This window comes from Kryptolebias marmoratus, linkage group LG22 (genome assembly GCF_001649575.2).
Source record: "Kryptolebias marmoratus isolate JLee-2015 linkage group LG22, ASM164957v2, whole genome shotgun sequence".
In the NCBI taxonomy this organism is placed as follows: domain Eukaryota; kingdom Metazoa; phylum Chordata; class Actinopteri; order Cyprinodontiformes; family Rivulidae; genus Kryptolebias; species Kryptolebias marmoratus.
Genome location: NC_051451.1, coordinates 20462251 through 20479068, shown reverse-complemented (window position 1 = coordinate 20479068; position 16818 = coordinate 20462251). Strand labels below are relative to the sequence as shown.

General features: G+C 36.7%; 3 protein-coding genes across 4 annotated transcripts; 2 read left to right on the top strand and 1 right to left on the bottom strand.

Annotated features, from left to right (window-relative positions):
* Window positions 1–1928: 1928 nt before the first annotated feature.
* On the top strand, window positions 1929–7673 carry eif4e1c (eukaryotic translation initiation factor 4E family member 1c). Of its 2 annotated transcripts, XM_017428254.2 has the most exons (7): window positions 1929–2029; window positions 4120–4205; window positions 5208–5303; window positions 5651–5714; window positions 6138–6251; window positions 6372–6511; window positions 6599–7673. In XM_017428254.2, exons 1-7 carry the CDS (start codon window positions 2012–2014, stop codon window positions 6705–6707), a joined length of 627 nt encoding a protein of 208 aa, XP_017283743.1. In that variant the 5' UTR covers window positions 1929–2011; the 3' UTR covers window positions 6708–7673. The 2 variants fall into 2 exon arrangements, with proteins under 2 accessions (XP_017283743.1, XP_017283734.1); XM_017428245.2 differs by having other exon boundaries at window positions 6138–6511.
* On the bottom strand, window positions 7373–12383 carry si:dkey-228d14.5 (uncharacterized protein LOC796266 homolog). The gene is made up of 7 exons (XM_017429415.2): window positions 12035–12383; window positions 11235–11282; window positions 11096–11158; window positions 10951–11018; window positions 10732–10862; window positions 9789–9966; window positions 7373–9436 (listed from the first exon to the last, which is right to left on the bottom strand). The coding sequence occupies exons 1-7, from the start codon at window positions 12097–12099 to the stop codon at window positions 9249–9251; spliced, it is 741 nt and encodes a 246-aa protein (XP_017284904.1). The 5' UTR covers window positions 12100–12383; the 3' UTR covers window positions 7373–9248.
* Window positions 12384–13277: 894 nt separating this feature from the next.
* On the top strand, window positions 13278–16723 carry zgc:110319 (uncharacterized protein LOC796111 homolog). Its single transcript, XM_017428539.3, has 8 exons — window positions 13278–13406; window positions 13750–13853; window positions 13959–14085; window positions 14922–14988; window positions 15087–15198; window positions 15282–15345; window positions 15534–15708; window positions 16066–16723. The coding sequence occupies exons 1-8, from the start codon at window positions 13342–13344 to the stop codon at window positions 16132–16134; spliced, it is 783 nt and encodes a 260-aa protein (XP_017284028.1). The 5' UTR covers window positions 13278–13341; the 3' UTR covers window positions 16135–16723.
* The last annotated feature ends 95 nt before the right edge of the window (window positions 16724–16818 follow it).

Sequence of the window (16818 nt, the reverse complement as noted above, 5' to 3'; positions counted from 1 at the left end):
ATTAGGAAGTGTTAATTATGGGGGAAAATTCATTTTATTAATTAATGCATTCAGTTTTATTGCCCTCTGCCAAAAGGTGAAGGCAAACAATAGCATTTTTTTGCCTGTGTGTCTGTTAGCAAAATATCTCATGAACCAGTCAACAAATTTTAATGAAACTCTCAGTTTTACATATGTCAACCTACATTTTGATGCGGTAGCAGCCAAGAGTTATTTACAACACATACTCTGAGCATGACATCTTGCATGAGATTGCGCAGAGTATAATTTCCAAAGTGTGACCAAATCAGCTACAATGACTAAGGCTAAAACATCAAATTTTAATTCAAAATCTAGTCATTCTGTATGTTAAACTATTACAAAGCAATAGAATTTTAGGTATTCAGTTGAAGTTATTCATATTTTAAAATATGAATAAATGGAATCAATGGATTAGTGCAGATAATAAAGGTTAAAACTTATTTTTTAAATTTATTTATTTATTATTTTGAGCTCTATAAAGCAATAAAGACCAACTCTGTTAATCATATTTTGAAATAATAACGGGATTCTGTTTCTATTGAGTACAAAGAACAAGCTTTATATCTAATAGATATAATATCTATTGGAACAGAAATATTGCATTGCAAGAATATAGAAGCCCTTATTTATATATGAATTCACGTATGAAAGAACCTCTCTTCTAGTAACGCTACAGAACCTCATAAAAAGGCACAGCAAGAACCAGTTTTGATGGATCAAACTGGAAGAAAATCTCCTGGTGGCCTTTTATTTCTCAGACATTAAGTGCACACTGACATCCAGCGCCGTACAAAAGCTGCTCAGATTTAGACAAAGGGACTCTACCGTGGATGAGAGCGGGTAAATGATTGGTTGCAGATCCCTGGAAGATCTCCCCTGCTGTTTTTGCATGTCAGAAGTGGAAAAAAACATCTTCAGAGACTCCTTTTATTTAGCACACCTTGAATGCCTCACTGAGCACTGTTCTGATGAGAAGCACCTGGAATTTAGTTGTATTTTGTTCGAGAACAACACTGTTGTTAAACTGAATTTCTTGGCAAAATTCACTTAATTACAATGTTTTTAAAAAATGCTTCACCTGTTCAAACAATTTTGAATTTGTGCACGTGGAGGTGCTGTTTATATAGGCCTTAAACACGAAAATTAATCCTTTAAATAGGATTTCACTACAAAAATGATCTAATCTTCTCTGGTTATGGATCAGATAATATCCACCAGTGAGAGATTGTGTCACCTGTGGATTTACAATATCATATCTCAACTTAAAACCCACCTGTTTAGAGTTGCTTATGGCTAAATTAGGGTTAGAGTGCGGGTTGTTGATGTTTGTCTCTTTCTTACTGTTTATTCATTGTCACATGCTGTTTTTATTTTGTTTTTTAATTATGTAAAGCACCTTGAAATGCCTTGCTGCTGAAATGTGCTATACAAATAAAATTTGATTGATTGATTGATTGATTGATTGATCATCAATACACCATATGTCTGAACTCTGGAAAAATGAACTTATATTAATAAAAAAGTACTGTAGCTTACAGTTTTATTTGAAAATATAACTATTAATTGTATTTTGCGTATGTTTGATATTAATATGTCAATTACACAGTATGAGAGACTTGATGTTCTATTTAATTTACTTGAAATATACATATATAAGGTACTGAGTTTTTAAACAAAACAAACAAAGAAACAATGGATTGTATTTTACCAACCAGATGCTGCAAGTAGCTCAAATTTTAATTTATTTGTAATTTATTTTCTAATTCATATATTTGCCTTATGATGGACTTGCGACCTGTACAGTGATAGGCACCAACTCCAGAGAGAAGAAGCGAGTAAAGAATATGGATGGATGGATAATTCATATTTTCAATAAAATCAATTTTGGATTTTTGGTGTACACTGGACCGAGGCGGCTTCCGTAGTAGTGGAGAGGAGTGACGCAGAAGCGCCGAACATCTAGATCGTTGAGATCGTTTCTAGAGTCAAGATGGCGACATCGGAGCCGGTAAGAGAGACAAGAGACAGACGAAAAATCGACTAATGCGCGTGGAAAGAAGCGTCGCGTCGTCCCTGCTTTCACTGGCTTTCCTCCACGAAGGGACCTCTTTGAAACGACGCCGGCAGATTATAAAAATAATGATGTTTGAGTCCAAAGACACTGGCGTGGATTAGCGTTAGCATGCAGTGCAATGTGATGGATGAAGCGCTGCCTGACTTTGTTGGCAGGGAGGGACTGACTGACTGGACCTCGTTCATTCAAACTCCACTCAGTGATATGTCGAACTCGTTTTCGACATTAGAGTCACTACCCAGCATTAGTTCTAATCAATGCCTTTAAATGTTTTTATTATTGCATTTTTTATCAGTTTTCGTCCATCTGGACACGTGTGTTTCGAGCTTGTAGCTAGCCTAGCACGTTTGCTAAAACTAATGCTAACAAATGTTAGTTGAAAAGTTAGATTTGATCAAAAACCCAAATTTAGCCGTTTTCTATTAGCTGTAGTTGTTTAAAATTGAGTTGAAATCTTTATGCAAGCGTGCCTTAGAAACATTTCTATATTTACATGTGTGTTTGTGTGTAATTATGGATGCCCGAGAAAGAAATTAGTTGCCAAAAAAATGTTAATAACCCATCAGTTCAATCTTTTGCCATTCTATTATTATTAATATTCATTATTATTTATTCTAAGCTGTAGTATTAAGAGAGATTACTTGACTTTAATGACTTTGAGGTTATTTGAGGTGAAGGGCGACATCGTGCTTGTAGCAAAAAGGACCAATTGTCTCATCCTTTAAATTAGTGGTGTCCAACCCTGGTCATGGATGAACACTACCCTGTATTTTTTAGTAGTTTCTCTGCTCTTTAGCAGGTATTCAAGCTCTGCAGAAGCCTGTAAATCTCTGTCATTCAAATCAGGTGTTTCAAAGCAGAGAAACATTTTAAAGCATGCAGGATGGTGGCCCTCCAGGGCCAGGATTGGACACCACTGCTCCAGTAGCAGAAAGTGTAGGGGGACCAGGATGTATGCTTGTAAAAAACAAAATTTATTTAAATGTTTCAGTTCAGTTTATTTACATAGCACCAACTCACAACAAGTCATTCGAGAGCGCTGTCCATAAACATTCATTGACAGTATGTTGTAAAACTAAAGTTAGTGAAAGTCATCTATCTACGGGAGCCAGCAGATTGCCTGGAATCTGAATTTTTACGACCTCAATCCTGGCTCTTATGCATCAGCTGTTTATTGATTAATCCAGGCGCTGTCTGTGGTGCTGAAGAAAGGGACTGACTGCAGACTTCTGCTTATTTACAAAGGTTGCAACATGCGACCCTTGTAAACAAAGTGTTGGAGTAGATGTCAGATTAGACAAATAAAACTTTTTTTTTTCTCTGCATCACACAAAAGAAAGGCTCATATCTGTCAAAATAAGTCACAATTAGGAATTCAGTATTAAGTTATTTATTTATTCTCAAAAACTTTAAAATGATACGTAGCTTGTTAAAATTTGGCGATTTATGACCTGGCTAGCAATGAGGTAGTTTTATTTATGAGTGAAAACTCTATTTATATTGGTCTAGAATGATTTAATTGGGAAATCCAACCCTATGTTTAAAAAGAGGAACACATTATACGAAGGGATTTCTCTGCATCGCAGCAGCAGGTTGAGAAAAACAGTGAATTTCTAAGGAAATTAAAGGGTTGTTTCTGAAGACATGCTTGTTAGAAAACTTATCTTTAAAAGTAGATTAGGAAGAGTTGCTGTTTTATGAATGAATCCTGTGAGCTGTGAAGTTCACATAAAAAAAACTTCTGCTCCGACAACCTTGTCTCCATTCAACTGAGCTCGTATTGATCAAAATCTTTAAACTTTTGGTGGTTATTCTAATTGTATTAATTAATGAATTAAAATATGAAGCAAAAGCAGATATCACCTGCTTTATTTAACATGGTAATATACTGATTCACTTATTTGAATTGGGTTTGTGCCAGATATTTGAATTCTGATGCTTATGACCGACTGCCGTGGATATTTAAAATAAATGTCTTCTATTGGATACATTTCTTTGATTTGGCTGTGTGTTTGTCTCCTCAGAAAGCAGCTGAAACTGAAGAACCGCAGACTGACGGTCAGGTTGTTGCAAATCCTGAGCAGTATATCAAACATCCTTTGCAAAACAGGTGAGCTTCAGAAATCTGCTCCTTGTACAAGCCGTTCTTGTCATGTAGATATTAATAAGAACAGAAGAACTGAGATACAGTTTCTTAAAATTGTTATTTTGATGATTATATTCAGTTTGGCACAGGATTTAATTATATTGCAAGAGTGTTATTGAACGTCTATTTGATGAAGATAACCGTTAGCTGGTTTATTCAGACTCCTCTTTACAAGCGGAGACTTTCATCCTGCAGAAATGTTAAACTTCTTCAACTTTCTGTTTTCCTGTTCTTGGTTACTCGGCTGTAACAAAAGGAAGCATGATGTACTTTTTGAAGTTTCAAATGATGCAACATGATTTTCATACGGCACTCACGTTGCAGGAAACAAGGAGCTACCAGAAAGTACAAAAAACACCATCAGCTTTAGAGAACTTGAAATGTGACGGGCGAGATGAAATAACATGCAGATATTTGGGGTGAATGAATTCAGCAGTAACTCGACTCGTTGTTTACCATGTTTGTTTGCGATGACTGTGGCTGGTGTGGGGTCACCAGAGTCCCTGCTCTGTGCTGGGTAATGATTGGTGTCTGTAGAGCTGGTACAGGGTACACATGTGGTTAAATCCACCGCTGTGGCTTTTTATGGTGTCGATGTGCATATTTATGGAAGACAGGGAGGATAATGTTCCAGCTGTTTGCGAGCGGGGGGCACTGGGTTTGCCTGCTGTCCCCTCTTTGACCCCACCGCTGCTGGAAACGAATGAAAGAATAAATGGACCCATTGTAAACAAAGGCTGCATTTCTGGTGCTGATGATGGTCAATCCTTTTTCTTCTGCCCTGACGTGTGCTTTTGGAATTAGCTGCTGTGTTTTGCTGCGAACTGAGGTTTATCCCTTTTCACACATCATCAACTAAAAGCCTGTTTAGACACTTTTTCTTCCCATGTTCATATGTTTCGTGAAATAAATGAAGAATTAATTTGTATAAATCCTAAATGTTTTTGTGTTTTCCTCTTTCCTCAGATGGGCCTTGTGGTATTTTAAAACTGACAAAAGCAAAAGCTGGACGGATAACCTGCGTTTAATTTCCAAGTTTGACACGGTGGAAGACTTTTGGGCGTACGTTTGGTTTTTTCTCTTTATTTCTGGTATTTTAATGATTCTGTCACTATAAGAATATGGTTGAAATGATGTAAGAAGAAAAACAGGTAGATATGTGTATTTGTTTGGTCTGCACATCACCTGCAAAGCTGCACTTTCACATGTTTGGTTGTTTTGTTTGCAGCAGAAAATGTAACATTAAATAACAAAAAGAGATGAGGAAGGGCAACTTTTCTTTCAAAGTATTTTCATTAAAAAGCATAAGTTTTTGTTCCGTTTATATTATTCTGATCCAAAGCAAAAGAAGGCAGATATTTATATTTATATGCATTTCTGTATTAAAACTTTGATATTTTGTGTTTCAGATTATACAACCACATACAGCAACCAAGCAAGCTGGGCTATGGCTGCGATTATTGCTTATTTAAGGTAACCCCTCCGCTATTTATTTGTTTATTTTCCTTCAGCATGCACTTAAAATCCAGAGTTTTCAGATTAAATTTCCTCAGCATTTATCCAAGCACTATAAACTCTCCTGTTTGTATCATATAACATTATTAGAGGTTTTCCTGATAAAACAACCCCTTGCACTTTATTTAATATTAGTGGATGTGTGAATATGTTAAAATGAGTCCTGTCCTGTTAGCTTTAATTGTGATATCAGACTGTCAAGAAATGTAAATGTGTTTAATTGTGGAACTGCAGCTAATGCTTTGTTAATATTGTTATTCTAATAATAAAACATCAGGACATGTTAACGTGTTCACAAACACTGGTTGCGTTTGTCAGCCTTTTGCAGTGTTTAAATATTTTTTGAGCAGATCAGGTTCAAATTTTCAATATGTGTGTCAGGATGGAATCAAACCGATGTGGGAAGATGACAGGAACAAGCTGGGAGGTCGATGGTTGATAACTCTCAACAAACAACAGAGGCACAATGATCTCGATCGCTACTGGATGGAAACGGTAATGCCGCCATTTTTACATCTCCACAAAATGACTCAGCAGCGCAAGTTACCTGATGGTTCTTCTTATGTATTAAAGACGGGGAACGGCGTTAAAACAGGAAGTCGTTGTGTTTTGCAGCTCCTGTGTTTAGTTGGGGAGTCTTTCGATGAGGCGAGTGAAGACGTGTGTGGAGCTGTGGTCAATGTCAGACATAAAGGTGACAAAATAGCCATCTGGACAAGCAACTGCCAAAACAGGGACGCTATCATGACGATAGGGTAAGCTCATTTGTGTCTGACCACTAGGTGGTGACTTTAATCACACATCTTCCTCCAGCGCTCAGGGTTTTTTCTGTCTCCCCACAGGCAGCTTTACAAAGATCGCCTGAACCTCCCCATGAAAGCCGGCTACCAGTCGCACGACGACACGTCCAGCAAGAGTGGCTCCACCACCAAGAACATGTATTCCGTTTGAAAAACCTTCCCCTCATTTCAACTCGCTGTAGATTTAAACAATTACCAACCTGCATCATCACATTAACTTTTGAGTTGTCCACTATTATAGTGTCCTTTCCTTTTATTGCAAAGAGAGTTGTTTAAAGTGTGTACAGCTGAAGAGAGGCTCGGACTCGAGATGACGTCTTAAATGAGCAAGAAAACATAAATGCTTTTCTTTTAGACTTGAAGAGATATGAGTAATATCGGTGACCTCCCTTAGCTTAGCAGAGAATGAGCGTTTTCAGTACTTTTTGACTTTGAGTTGGGGGGAAAAAAACCCTCAACTATAAGGCCTTGTGTTTTTCCTCATGCTCAGTTCTCACTCTTCACAGGGGGAAAAAAAAATAGGCGACTTATCGAGACACGGAACACGTTTTAAGGACAATTTTAACTTGATTTATTTAAGTGTAAAGCGTGAGGCAGGCCTTCAGATGCTCCAGTTTGAAGCATCTGCAGGATCTAAAAGTTTGTAAAAGCTGCGGTCACACTCCAAGGCCACTTATTTTATTTCATAGTTTTTGTTTTTTGTTGTTGTTTTTTTTTCAGCTATGCTGGAATTATGGGATACTTTTTGTAGTACTTTTTGACTTCTTTTTTTTCCCACTTACATTTTATTTATAATGTACGCATTGCAGTTATTTAGTTGAAATAAAAACATGAAACTTTTTTTTTTTTGTCGTTGAGGTTAACAATGTGGACTACTGCATATAGATGACATTTTTACAGTGTACCATAGAGTAAAGATGCTGACAGAAAGGTGTGCTTCTCACTGTTTTCTTCCTAACAGAGACTGTAGATAATGTTGCACTCCTCTTGGTTGATGTGGGAAAAAAAAGATGATATTCATTGTGAAATGATTTTGCTCATAATGTATCTTTATTATCTGTTATTCCAGGATGTATATTACCTTCTTTCAAGTAAAAGTTAAGTGCTTTGCATTAAACCACATCTGTGTTGTCGCTTTTGTGAAAAGTATGGCGTCTCAGTAAAGTTAAATCCTCAATAACAAGTTTTGCCTTTTTGTCAGTCGGAGATAGTTGGCATCAGTGATTTCTCTTTAAAGCTGTTAAACTGCAGCTTATTTAAACACCCAGGATGGATAGAGGATTGCTTTTTGGGAAATGAAAGGTACATATTTTATTTGTGCAAAATTATTCTGAGTTCTGTGTTCGGTTTCTGACGACTCCTGAGAAAAATCTTCAGCTGCTAAATTCTCTACAGGAAAGAGTTTTTTGTAAATATCAGGATTTAATTAAGAAGAGATGGTTTGATCTTAAGACAAGTGTCATTTATAGAGAACAACAATCTGACCTTAAAAACAAGTGTTTATTTTTAATAAACAAGGTGAGTTCACCAGTCTGAGGATATATATATATATATATATATATATATATATATATATATAAATAATGTCCTTAAATTTATTGTTTTATTTTTCATAGACTTGATAGTTTTTTGCCAATAAGGTCAAAGAAAAGCATTTGGACCGAGAAATTCAAGAAGATGAACAATTCAAACCTCGAAATGGTTCTTTTTTATTATTAATATTTTATTGTTGATCTAAATTTATAAGACAATACTAAAGGACTAGCCAAACACTGTATTGTGCTTTAGAGAAATCCCCTGGATATGTGTCGAATCAGTTTTTAATGTTAAAACGCCAGGTTAAGGTCTTAAACACTTAATTTCGGAAGCTGCTAGGAGCTTCTGCAGATTCTGTTAAATCTGTGTGAGAAAGACTTCCCCACAGGTGCAGATGTAATGGGAACAACAAACGGACCTGTTTCAGTTCATGTTTGTTCAAACGTTCCAGAAACAGAAGGTGGCGAGAGAAGGAAATACAGCCACTCCACTGAAGCTGAATCATGTCTAAAAAAGGTTTTAAAAGTTATATAATGACGTTTGAAAACTGGCAACACCCACTATACTGGCTGAGGTAATGACGTCTGAGTTTTCCGGGAGAATAAATTGTCCAAAGTGATTGTTTCTGGTGTCCCTCGGTTCTAATTATCTTGTCAAACAGGATCTTGCTTCGTCACCAGGACGTTCCATAAAAAAAAAAAAAAAAATCTCCACCCTTCTGATAGACTGGCATATCAGCACAGTAACATTTAAGTGCCGAAGCTTCATGTATGTTCAGAGACATGATAAACTGATAATTTATAAAGCCACTTATCATTATTACTCATTAAATCTGTATTTGTTTAAAAAAATGTCATTCAAACATTGTTATTGCACAAAAAAATTATAAATACAATCAAATATCTCACCAAAGCTACATTGTTCTTTATATTACAGCTAAATGTTTTGTTCTTTTTCTATAAAAGTTCCTCTCTTTTAATAAATATAATGTAATACATAAGGAAAAGGAAAGCTGGTGGTCATAATCCATCCCAGCAGACTGAAAAAAAAAACTAAAACCCAATTAGTCCCAAAGCCAGGGTCCTGCCAACACAGCAGTCTTCCTCAGTCCTTCCTCACAGCTCGTGTGTTTCTGCTGAACCCCGGCAGCTCCAAATCAAGACAACACCAAAGGCTTTTCCTCTTCCCGCTTGCTCAGCAGGTTTGAAAGCATGAAGGAGGAGAAGAAGCAGAAGTCCACGGTGTAGCTGAGCTCAAACAGCTCCAAGTTGAGCGCCAGGATCCACTCGAACACGGCGGACAGGTGGCTGTAGAAGTAGTGGTTCTGGGCGAAGAAAAAGGTGTCTGAGGGTTGCCGGGTTAAGGATGTAACATCAGACGCATCACGAGTGGAAGAGCGTCTTATGGGAAAAAAAACACTGAAGTGAGACGTTCATAACTAAACCTACACAAGTGAAAACTGTTAAAGATTAATCAGGTTAAATAAAAAGGTTTTAAGCTTGCGCTTTTGGTCAGTCCCACTTTGTAAACAGAGCTGCAGGATGGACCTATATGCTGCAACAGCTGGAGAGTATACAGTGTATTTCTCTGTCACAGCTGAAAATGTGGAAGAGTTCAAAGGGTGTGAATATGTTTTCAAGGCTCCAGATGAAATGGTTTGAAGGCTGTTTTAGCCTCCGTCTTTCTGAAAGGATACAGCAGATGGTCGCAATGATTTGAATCATTGTGGAAATGAGGCGCAGAGGGAACAGAACCTTCTCGTATCCCGACAGGACACACTTCGCCGTCAGCGCGGTGAGCAGGACAGTGTAGAAGCAGACGCACAGGAAGCTGACACCAGCTCCAAAGAAGTGCAGCACCGTCAGGTACCCTGGCTGTGGAGAACGAATTTTAAACATAACAACAATCCAAACAGTGAGAAATTTCTGTTCAAACTGTCCCAGTTCATCATTGTCCTGCTACTCAAAACAGATAAATTTCCTTTTTTAAACCTAAAGTTACCTTATAGCTCATTTTAAACATTTACATTGTATGCTGTTCTCTTTTTTAATACACAAATTATAAATAACATAAACTAAAAATACAAACAAGTGTAGTTTTCCATTGTAAAATTATTACAAAGTAGCTTCTATTTAACCTTATGGTTTGTTGGATGTCAGTTTATTTTGGTTGGACCAAAACAGGACATAAAAAGTACAAGTTTTACATGTTGAATGTCTTTGGTCACAGTATGTTAATGCTATTAGGACATGGTTTCCATTAATATCAGCTTAACTTGTTGCTTTTTTGGGTGTGTTGTTGCCTGCACTTCTAGTTAACACATGAAAAATCATGCTGCTGGTATCAGGCCTTTAAAAAGGCTAAAATAATTCATTTTTATGTAAAACATGGGACCTCTGTGCAATGGTGCAAACTGTATAAAAAATATAAGACATTCACATGTGCTCTAAATCAACAGACGATATAAAACAAATAATGACTCGCCTTTGTTTGCTCTTTCAACACAAGTGCCAGTTAAATGGAAACTTGTTCCTTTTGTCTGACTTTTATTTTCTTCAGTTTCAACATGATGTTTAAAGCAAGCGTTTCCGATCAAACTCAGATAACCACCAGTAAAAAAAAAAAAATGCATGACTCACGTTGCAGTTTCCTGCTGCAAACCCCCCCAAGGCTGACACCACCCCAAAGATGAGAGCGCATTTGCTCAGCATGGAATGGCACGTGTTTTTTTCCAGAATGTGAGCATGGTGGAAGATGCAAAACACCAGGACTAAAACGAAGAGGAGATTGCAGCTGATACGGTGCTCATTAGAGCAAATGGCTTGTTATACGTTAAATCGTTTTGCAGGAGAACTCACACAGAAAGGATGCAGTGTTGATCGTGGCTGTGAAAAGCGAGTTTTCTGGTGCGTTCATCCCACTTGAACTGGAATCACAGAATTTGTCTGAAACTCGGTGCTCGTTCTTGGAACGAGGAAGTCAAATTGGAAATTAGGGACTTACCTTATTGTAGGAGGAAAGCAACAGTCCTCTGTCTTATTCCCCCTGCAGTAATTGGCACCACTCCTGAGAACAAACGGCAAAGAAATTAATCATTATTCAAGTCTTAAGAAAAGGTTAAAACCAGGAAGGCACAACTTACCAGTCAGTCAGAGGGCACACGTGTTTGTAGGTGAAGGCGATGCCATATCTGGAAATATTAAACAGGAAAAAACATAAATATTCCTGCTATAATTTAACTTTTGAATTTCACTTTTTCTTTTTTTAAAAATCCACTTTCATTCATATTTTCTTGAGAATAAAAGCAGAAAACAGCAACACTTTTGTTGTCTGTATGAGTTTAAGCTGGTGACAAACCCATGTGCATGGCAACAATAAACAACAGAAGCAAAACTGAGTTAAAAACGAGCCTCACTCATTGATTACACTGCCTGAACCCAACATGTCAGGATGGAAAGTCACCACTTGTGTTTACACAGATTGGCCATTAGAGGAAAACAGGCACAACATTAAAACAATGGGAGTCTCTTATTTCTTGTGATTCCACCGAGCACACCCTAAAACCGAAAAAAACAACCTGCCGGGTCACATATTTCAAGGCTGCTGATTCTGTTTTTTAAATCCCCTTAAGGTGTGGGCTAATCTTTTTTTTTAAACAGACACACAATGTCAAATCATCACTCTGCGTTCCTAAAGTTAATGCAAGATTATATGTTTTCTTATCATCCTGATAATAATGGGTAGTCCTAACATGCTGCATTATCAGTGTATTATGTAATTTCAACTGAAACGCTTTAACTTGTGCATTCATGAAGTCAAAGAAAACTTTACAAAAAGAAGACAAAAAAGAGTAAACACATAAATTCCAGCACACACGCAGAGGCTAAATAAAATGTAGTTTCACCAGGATGTAAAGACAATAAAAAAAGATTGTGAACTCACACAGTCCATGTTCCGATGAAGGACACCAGGGATAACGTGACGGGTAAAATACTCCAGAACACCATGTCTCCGCGGTGAAAAATAACAATAAAAGTTAGACAGAAATTCCTTATGCCAAGACGTCTTCAGTAGATGTTTTTGGAGGTTTGTAAATTTTCGTGGAGTTCAGTACTTGAATGATGAATAAAGCCCTTTCTCCTTGGAATAAAAATATATGCTTGCTTCTCTTTGAGCCGAGCGGTTCCTCTGCTGCAGTTGAATTACGTAGTTCTTCACTATAAAAAAGGCCAAACCTGCTTTAATAAGGAGCCTGGTCTGTTTGTCTGCCACTCCTCCGAAGCACCACCTTGTTCTGAGATATCCCATGTTGGGAAACGTAGGGTTGGACTTTCTGCCTTAACAACAATGTTTGTTTTACTCCAACTGAACTGTTCTGACTCACCTTACGGCTGATTTAGGCCTAATAAAAACCAGGAGATCAACATAATTGGTTTGTGATGACAATGGTGCGGAAACATTGATAGTATAAATCCAGTAGGGTGTGAGGCATGTTTTAAATTCTTTATCTGCTGCAGCTTTTCATTGAATCAGTTATAGAAAGGAACTTCATTCACCTGAACTAATGCAGTTTTAAATGACTATCTATCTATCTATCTATCTATCTATCTATCTATCTATCTATCTATCTATCTATCTATCTATCTATCTATCTATCTATCTATCTATCTATCTATCTATCTATCTATCTATCTATCTATCTATCTATCTATCTATCTATCTATCTATCTATCTATCTATCTATCCCTCATTTTTAATGTTACTCCCAGGGAAACAGATTTTCTTTAAAGTTGTCTTATCAATAGTTCTTCAGAATTTCTGATCGTTTTTTAAAGGTGCTTGTTTAGACTTTGGTCATATGACCATTTTCAGAGGAGTCTTTTGTGTTTGTTTGTTAAACCACTTAACTCTGACACTTCATGCATACAAAAGCTTCACAGACTCATGAGCTGGACCAATGCTGTGCCTACACCTGTAGACATTTTAGCATATAATTTATTTTAAATTGGAACTTTGGGCACTTAATTAGCAGCAGCTTGTCACAAAGACATAGTTTCCAATTTCTCTTCTTCAATATATTTAAGAAAACTACCAAAGACAACACAGTATTTTAACAGAATTTTTTGGTCCTTTTTTAATACAAATTGAAGTGGGAAAGACTCCGGTGACGACAGACGTCATTTTACGTCATTTTACGTGACAGTACGTGACTTTGACCACACGGGGTCCTCAGATTCAAAACAAACAAAATGGCGGCGCACGTGAGATGGGGACTTCAGCATTTGTTACGGGCTCAAAACACAGCTCACTTTAGGTTTGACTCTTTCCATTTGTCTCACGTAGTTTGTTTTAGCTTTTCTAGAAGTGATTATGATAAGTTGTGACGCTTTTTAAACATGTAAAACTGATTTTCTTTGTTCGACGAAGACACTACCAGTTAGCTAATAATCTATATACGTGTTTACGCTAACATAAAATATTTTACTTATCCACTAAATGTCAGCTAACATATTGGAGTTTTTAAATTTTTAGGACATGATTTTAACTTATTTTTGACCTCAAATATCGAAGTAGTTACTTTAAAATGCTTTCACTGATCACGTACCCGGCATAAAGGACACATCACAAATATTTATTTTCTTTTTTTATGTTTTAAGGTGGTTCCCAGAAAATCTCAGAAGTTCGTACCTGTCATTGTTCACAACCCAGAACTTTAGAGGAGTCCAGTCTCAGCCCGGGACAGGAGCCACAAACTTCACCAGTAAGAAAGCAGCGTTTGGACGCCTCACATGTATAGAGATTTATTTTGCCATACAGAGCTAAAATATGCAGTTTTCTCAGAAGCTGGTTTTGTGACGTCTTTCAGCATCCATCCAGACCGAAGACACCCCAAACCCAAGAAGCTTGAAGTTTCTTCCTGGTAAATCTGTACTCGGAAGTGGGACCCTCGACTTTCCTTCTCAGAGCTCAGCTGGATGTTCATCTTTAGCCAGGTATCGTCTCTAAATGTACTGCTTTACTTTGCTGCACTTAAGGTGTGAATAACTCTCAGAAAATATTATGGTATGCAGCTTGAACCTTTACTAAAAATACTTTTGTAAAAATACAAAGTTGAAAATAGTAAATTCCAACTTTGTAGTGTACCAAGAATTGTGCTGCATCCCTGAAAATCATTCGCATCGCTCCATTATGTGTATTTCACCAGTTTTGAAAGGAAGCATTTTAAGTGTTATGGGCTTTTGGGACACAGAAATGATAATCAAATGTCTGTGTGGATGCACGCACTTGCATTTACAACAAATACATGTCTCGTTCAAACCAAAAACAAGACAGTTGTATTCATATTTGTATTTGTAGGTTGTGTCCTCTTGCTAAATATCAGAAAGAAAAAAGGAAAAGCTTTACTTACCCAACGTCTTCCACCTGGCTTTAAATAAAATTTGTAACAATAAAACACCATTTTGTTTCAAAATATTAAAATGCATTGTGTGTCTCATGTGGCCACATCCATCTGTTGCACCTTTAAAACTTCCTGGGATGGTTTTTGAAGAACAAATCTACATCCACCTAAATATCAGGACTTGATGTTTTATGGCTGATTGTATTGTTATGAGACAGTCAATGCCACACACTTAATGTTTATATATAGACACAGTGTGACCTTTTGAAAATTCAATTTCCTTACTCCTGGATTTCTGTAATGTGTGTGATGTTTTGTTGATAGTACATTTGTTCGTGTCATATTTATATTTCAGTAAATTCAAACACTTTAATTTTATTGTGATTATATTATTTTTATCCCTGTTATACAACATTGTGTTTCTTTCAGGGACCTGTTTGACATCGAAGGGGTGAAAAGTGTGTTCTTCGGCCCTGACTTTATCACGGTCACCAAAGTAAGCACTAAATGAACTCTTACAGCTTTCCGTGGTTTTATTCCTTTTGAAAACTGTGAGAGGAGAGCTAACGCGCGAGATGTTTGTCTTCCTATCAGACAGACGAGGACGTGGAGTGGACAGAGATCACGCGTCGAGCTCGAGACGCTATTGCTAAGTTCTTTGAGAGTGGTGACCCGATAACAATAGGAGCAGTGCACCATGAAAGTAGTGAGTAATCAGTGTGGTTGGATTTAAGTTTAAAAAGTGAGGCTTGTGAATATATCGCCATGTTTTGCACTTTTTTATTCTAGGTTTTTCTGAAGATGATGATGAGGTTGTATCGATGATAAAGGAGCTTCTGGACACCAGGATTAGGTACAGAAACCTCCAAGTGATGTAAATTTAAAGTCATGTTGACAATTTTCCTTCTAATAATGTTTTCACTCAAAACTTATAAGCTGCTGAGTGTCGTTACAGATAGTTGTATCGAGATAAGTCTGCCAATCTGTCCTTTGTGCTGCTCTGTTCTGTACTAACTGATATGGTTGATTTAACTCACACAGACCTACAGTACAGGAGGATGGAGGCGATGTCATCTTTAAGGGTTTTGAGAACGGTACAGTCAAGTTGAAGCTGGTTGGATCCTGCACGGGATGTCCCAGCTCCACGGTGACTCTGAAAAACGGCATTCAGAACATGATGCAGTTTTATATCCCTGAAGTGGACAAAGTGGAGCAGGTAAATATTGATTTGTTTTTCTAAAGGAAGGCAAAATTCAAATTTCTGCCATTTCTAGTTGCAAGAGAATGTTTTACTGTTGACACACTGAGATTGTTTTCAGAAACAGTTTTAAGAATATTTAACTCACTTTTTGCAAGAGACACTGGTGAAACGTTGCTTTTATTTGTTGATTTTCCAGATTTGTTGTTTATATAGATGTAATTATTGGGAGCAATTTAAAAAAGAAAAAAGACACAATAGACAGATAAGACACAACTAGATGTATGTCTTCTACACCGGGTTTAGTTTTTGTAGCTGGAACGCCTTGGTAACACCATCATTGATGACTTTTACTGAACTTTTTTTTTTTTTCAGGTGGAAGATGAAGTGGATGAAATTAGCGCAAAGGTTTTTGCTGAAGTGGAAAAGAAATTACAAGAATAAAAACGTCCTCAGTCATCAAGTTAATGAACCTCAACAACACGTGGCAATGGGTTATTTCTGCAGGTGATCATAATACTTTATTGAAAGAAAGTGAGGAAATAATTTCTCACCTTTTATGTTTATACTCCCAATTATCTAACTGTAATTTCCATGTACATAATGTATGCTTGGCTCCTAAAAGAAAGATGATATACTGTCTGCAGTAATTGTTTTCTGTCTAAACCATAGTTTTATTCTGTGTTTGGAAATGTGTTGTATTTATTTCTTATGAATACTGTTATCCCGAAAGAATATTTTCTTAAGATGGCGATTTTGTGAACGTTTATAACAACGGTTAAGTTATTTCAAGATGTTGATCTGACAGTTGTTCTAATTACTGCTGTTTTACACCTAATTGAACAAAACAGTTCTGACATGTGAATGCCTCATATAATACTAAAATAAACTAAAATCAGGGCTAAAATGACCCTTTAAGCAAAAGTAAACGTACAATGTCACAATCTTAAGAGATATTTAGGTTATGTTTATATACATTGTGCTCAACCTTTTGGATTTACAGTATCACATTAAAGATTAATGATGAACATCACCTCTTTGTTGCTCATTGCTTTATTACTTTTATTTAATTATTTTCTTCTTTGTATTTTATGCAGAGCATGCTTTATTTTTTCCCCAGTTTATTTA

Excerpts from the sequence above, each read along its gene's own strand:
- zgc:110319 (XM_017428539.3), top strand. The coding sequence starts at position 13,342 with ATGGCGGCGCACGTGAGATGGGGACTTCAGCATTTGTTACGGGCTCAA. Across the intron at positions 14,086-14,921 it reads GGATGTTCATCTTTAGCCAG|GGACCTGTTTGACATCGAAG; the intron begins GTATCGTCTCTA and ends TGTTTCTTTCAG. Across the intron at positions 14,989-15,086 it reads ACTTTATCACGGTCACCAAA|ACAGACGAGGACGTGGAGTG; the intron begins GTAAGCACTAAA and ends TCTTCCTATCAG.
- eif4e1c (XM_017428245.2), top strand. Across the intron at positions 4,206-5,207 it reads AAACATCCTTTGCAAAACAG|ATGGGCCTTGTGGTATTTTA; the intron begins GTGAGCTTCAGA and ends CTCTTTCCTCAG. Across the intron at positions 6,512-6,598 it reads GACGCTATCATGACGATAGG|GCAGCTTTACAAAGATCGCC; the intron begins GTAAGCTCATTT and ends GTCTCCCCACAG.
- si:dkey-228d14.5 (XM_017429415.2), bottom strand. The coding sequence starts at position 12,099 with ATGGTGTTCTGGAGTATTTTACCCGTCACGTTATCCCTGGTGTCCTTC. Across the intron at positions 9,967-10,731 it reads TTGCAGCAGGAAACTGCAAC|CCAGGGTACCTGACGGTGCT; the intron begins GTGAGTCATGCA and ends CGTTCTCCACAG. Across the intron at positions 9,437-9,788 it reads AATCATTGCGACCATCTGCT|ACACCTTTTTCTTCGCCCAG; the intron begins GTATCCTTTCAG and ends GGCAACCCTCAG.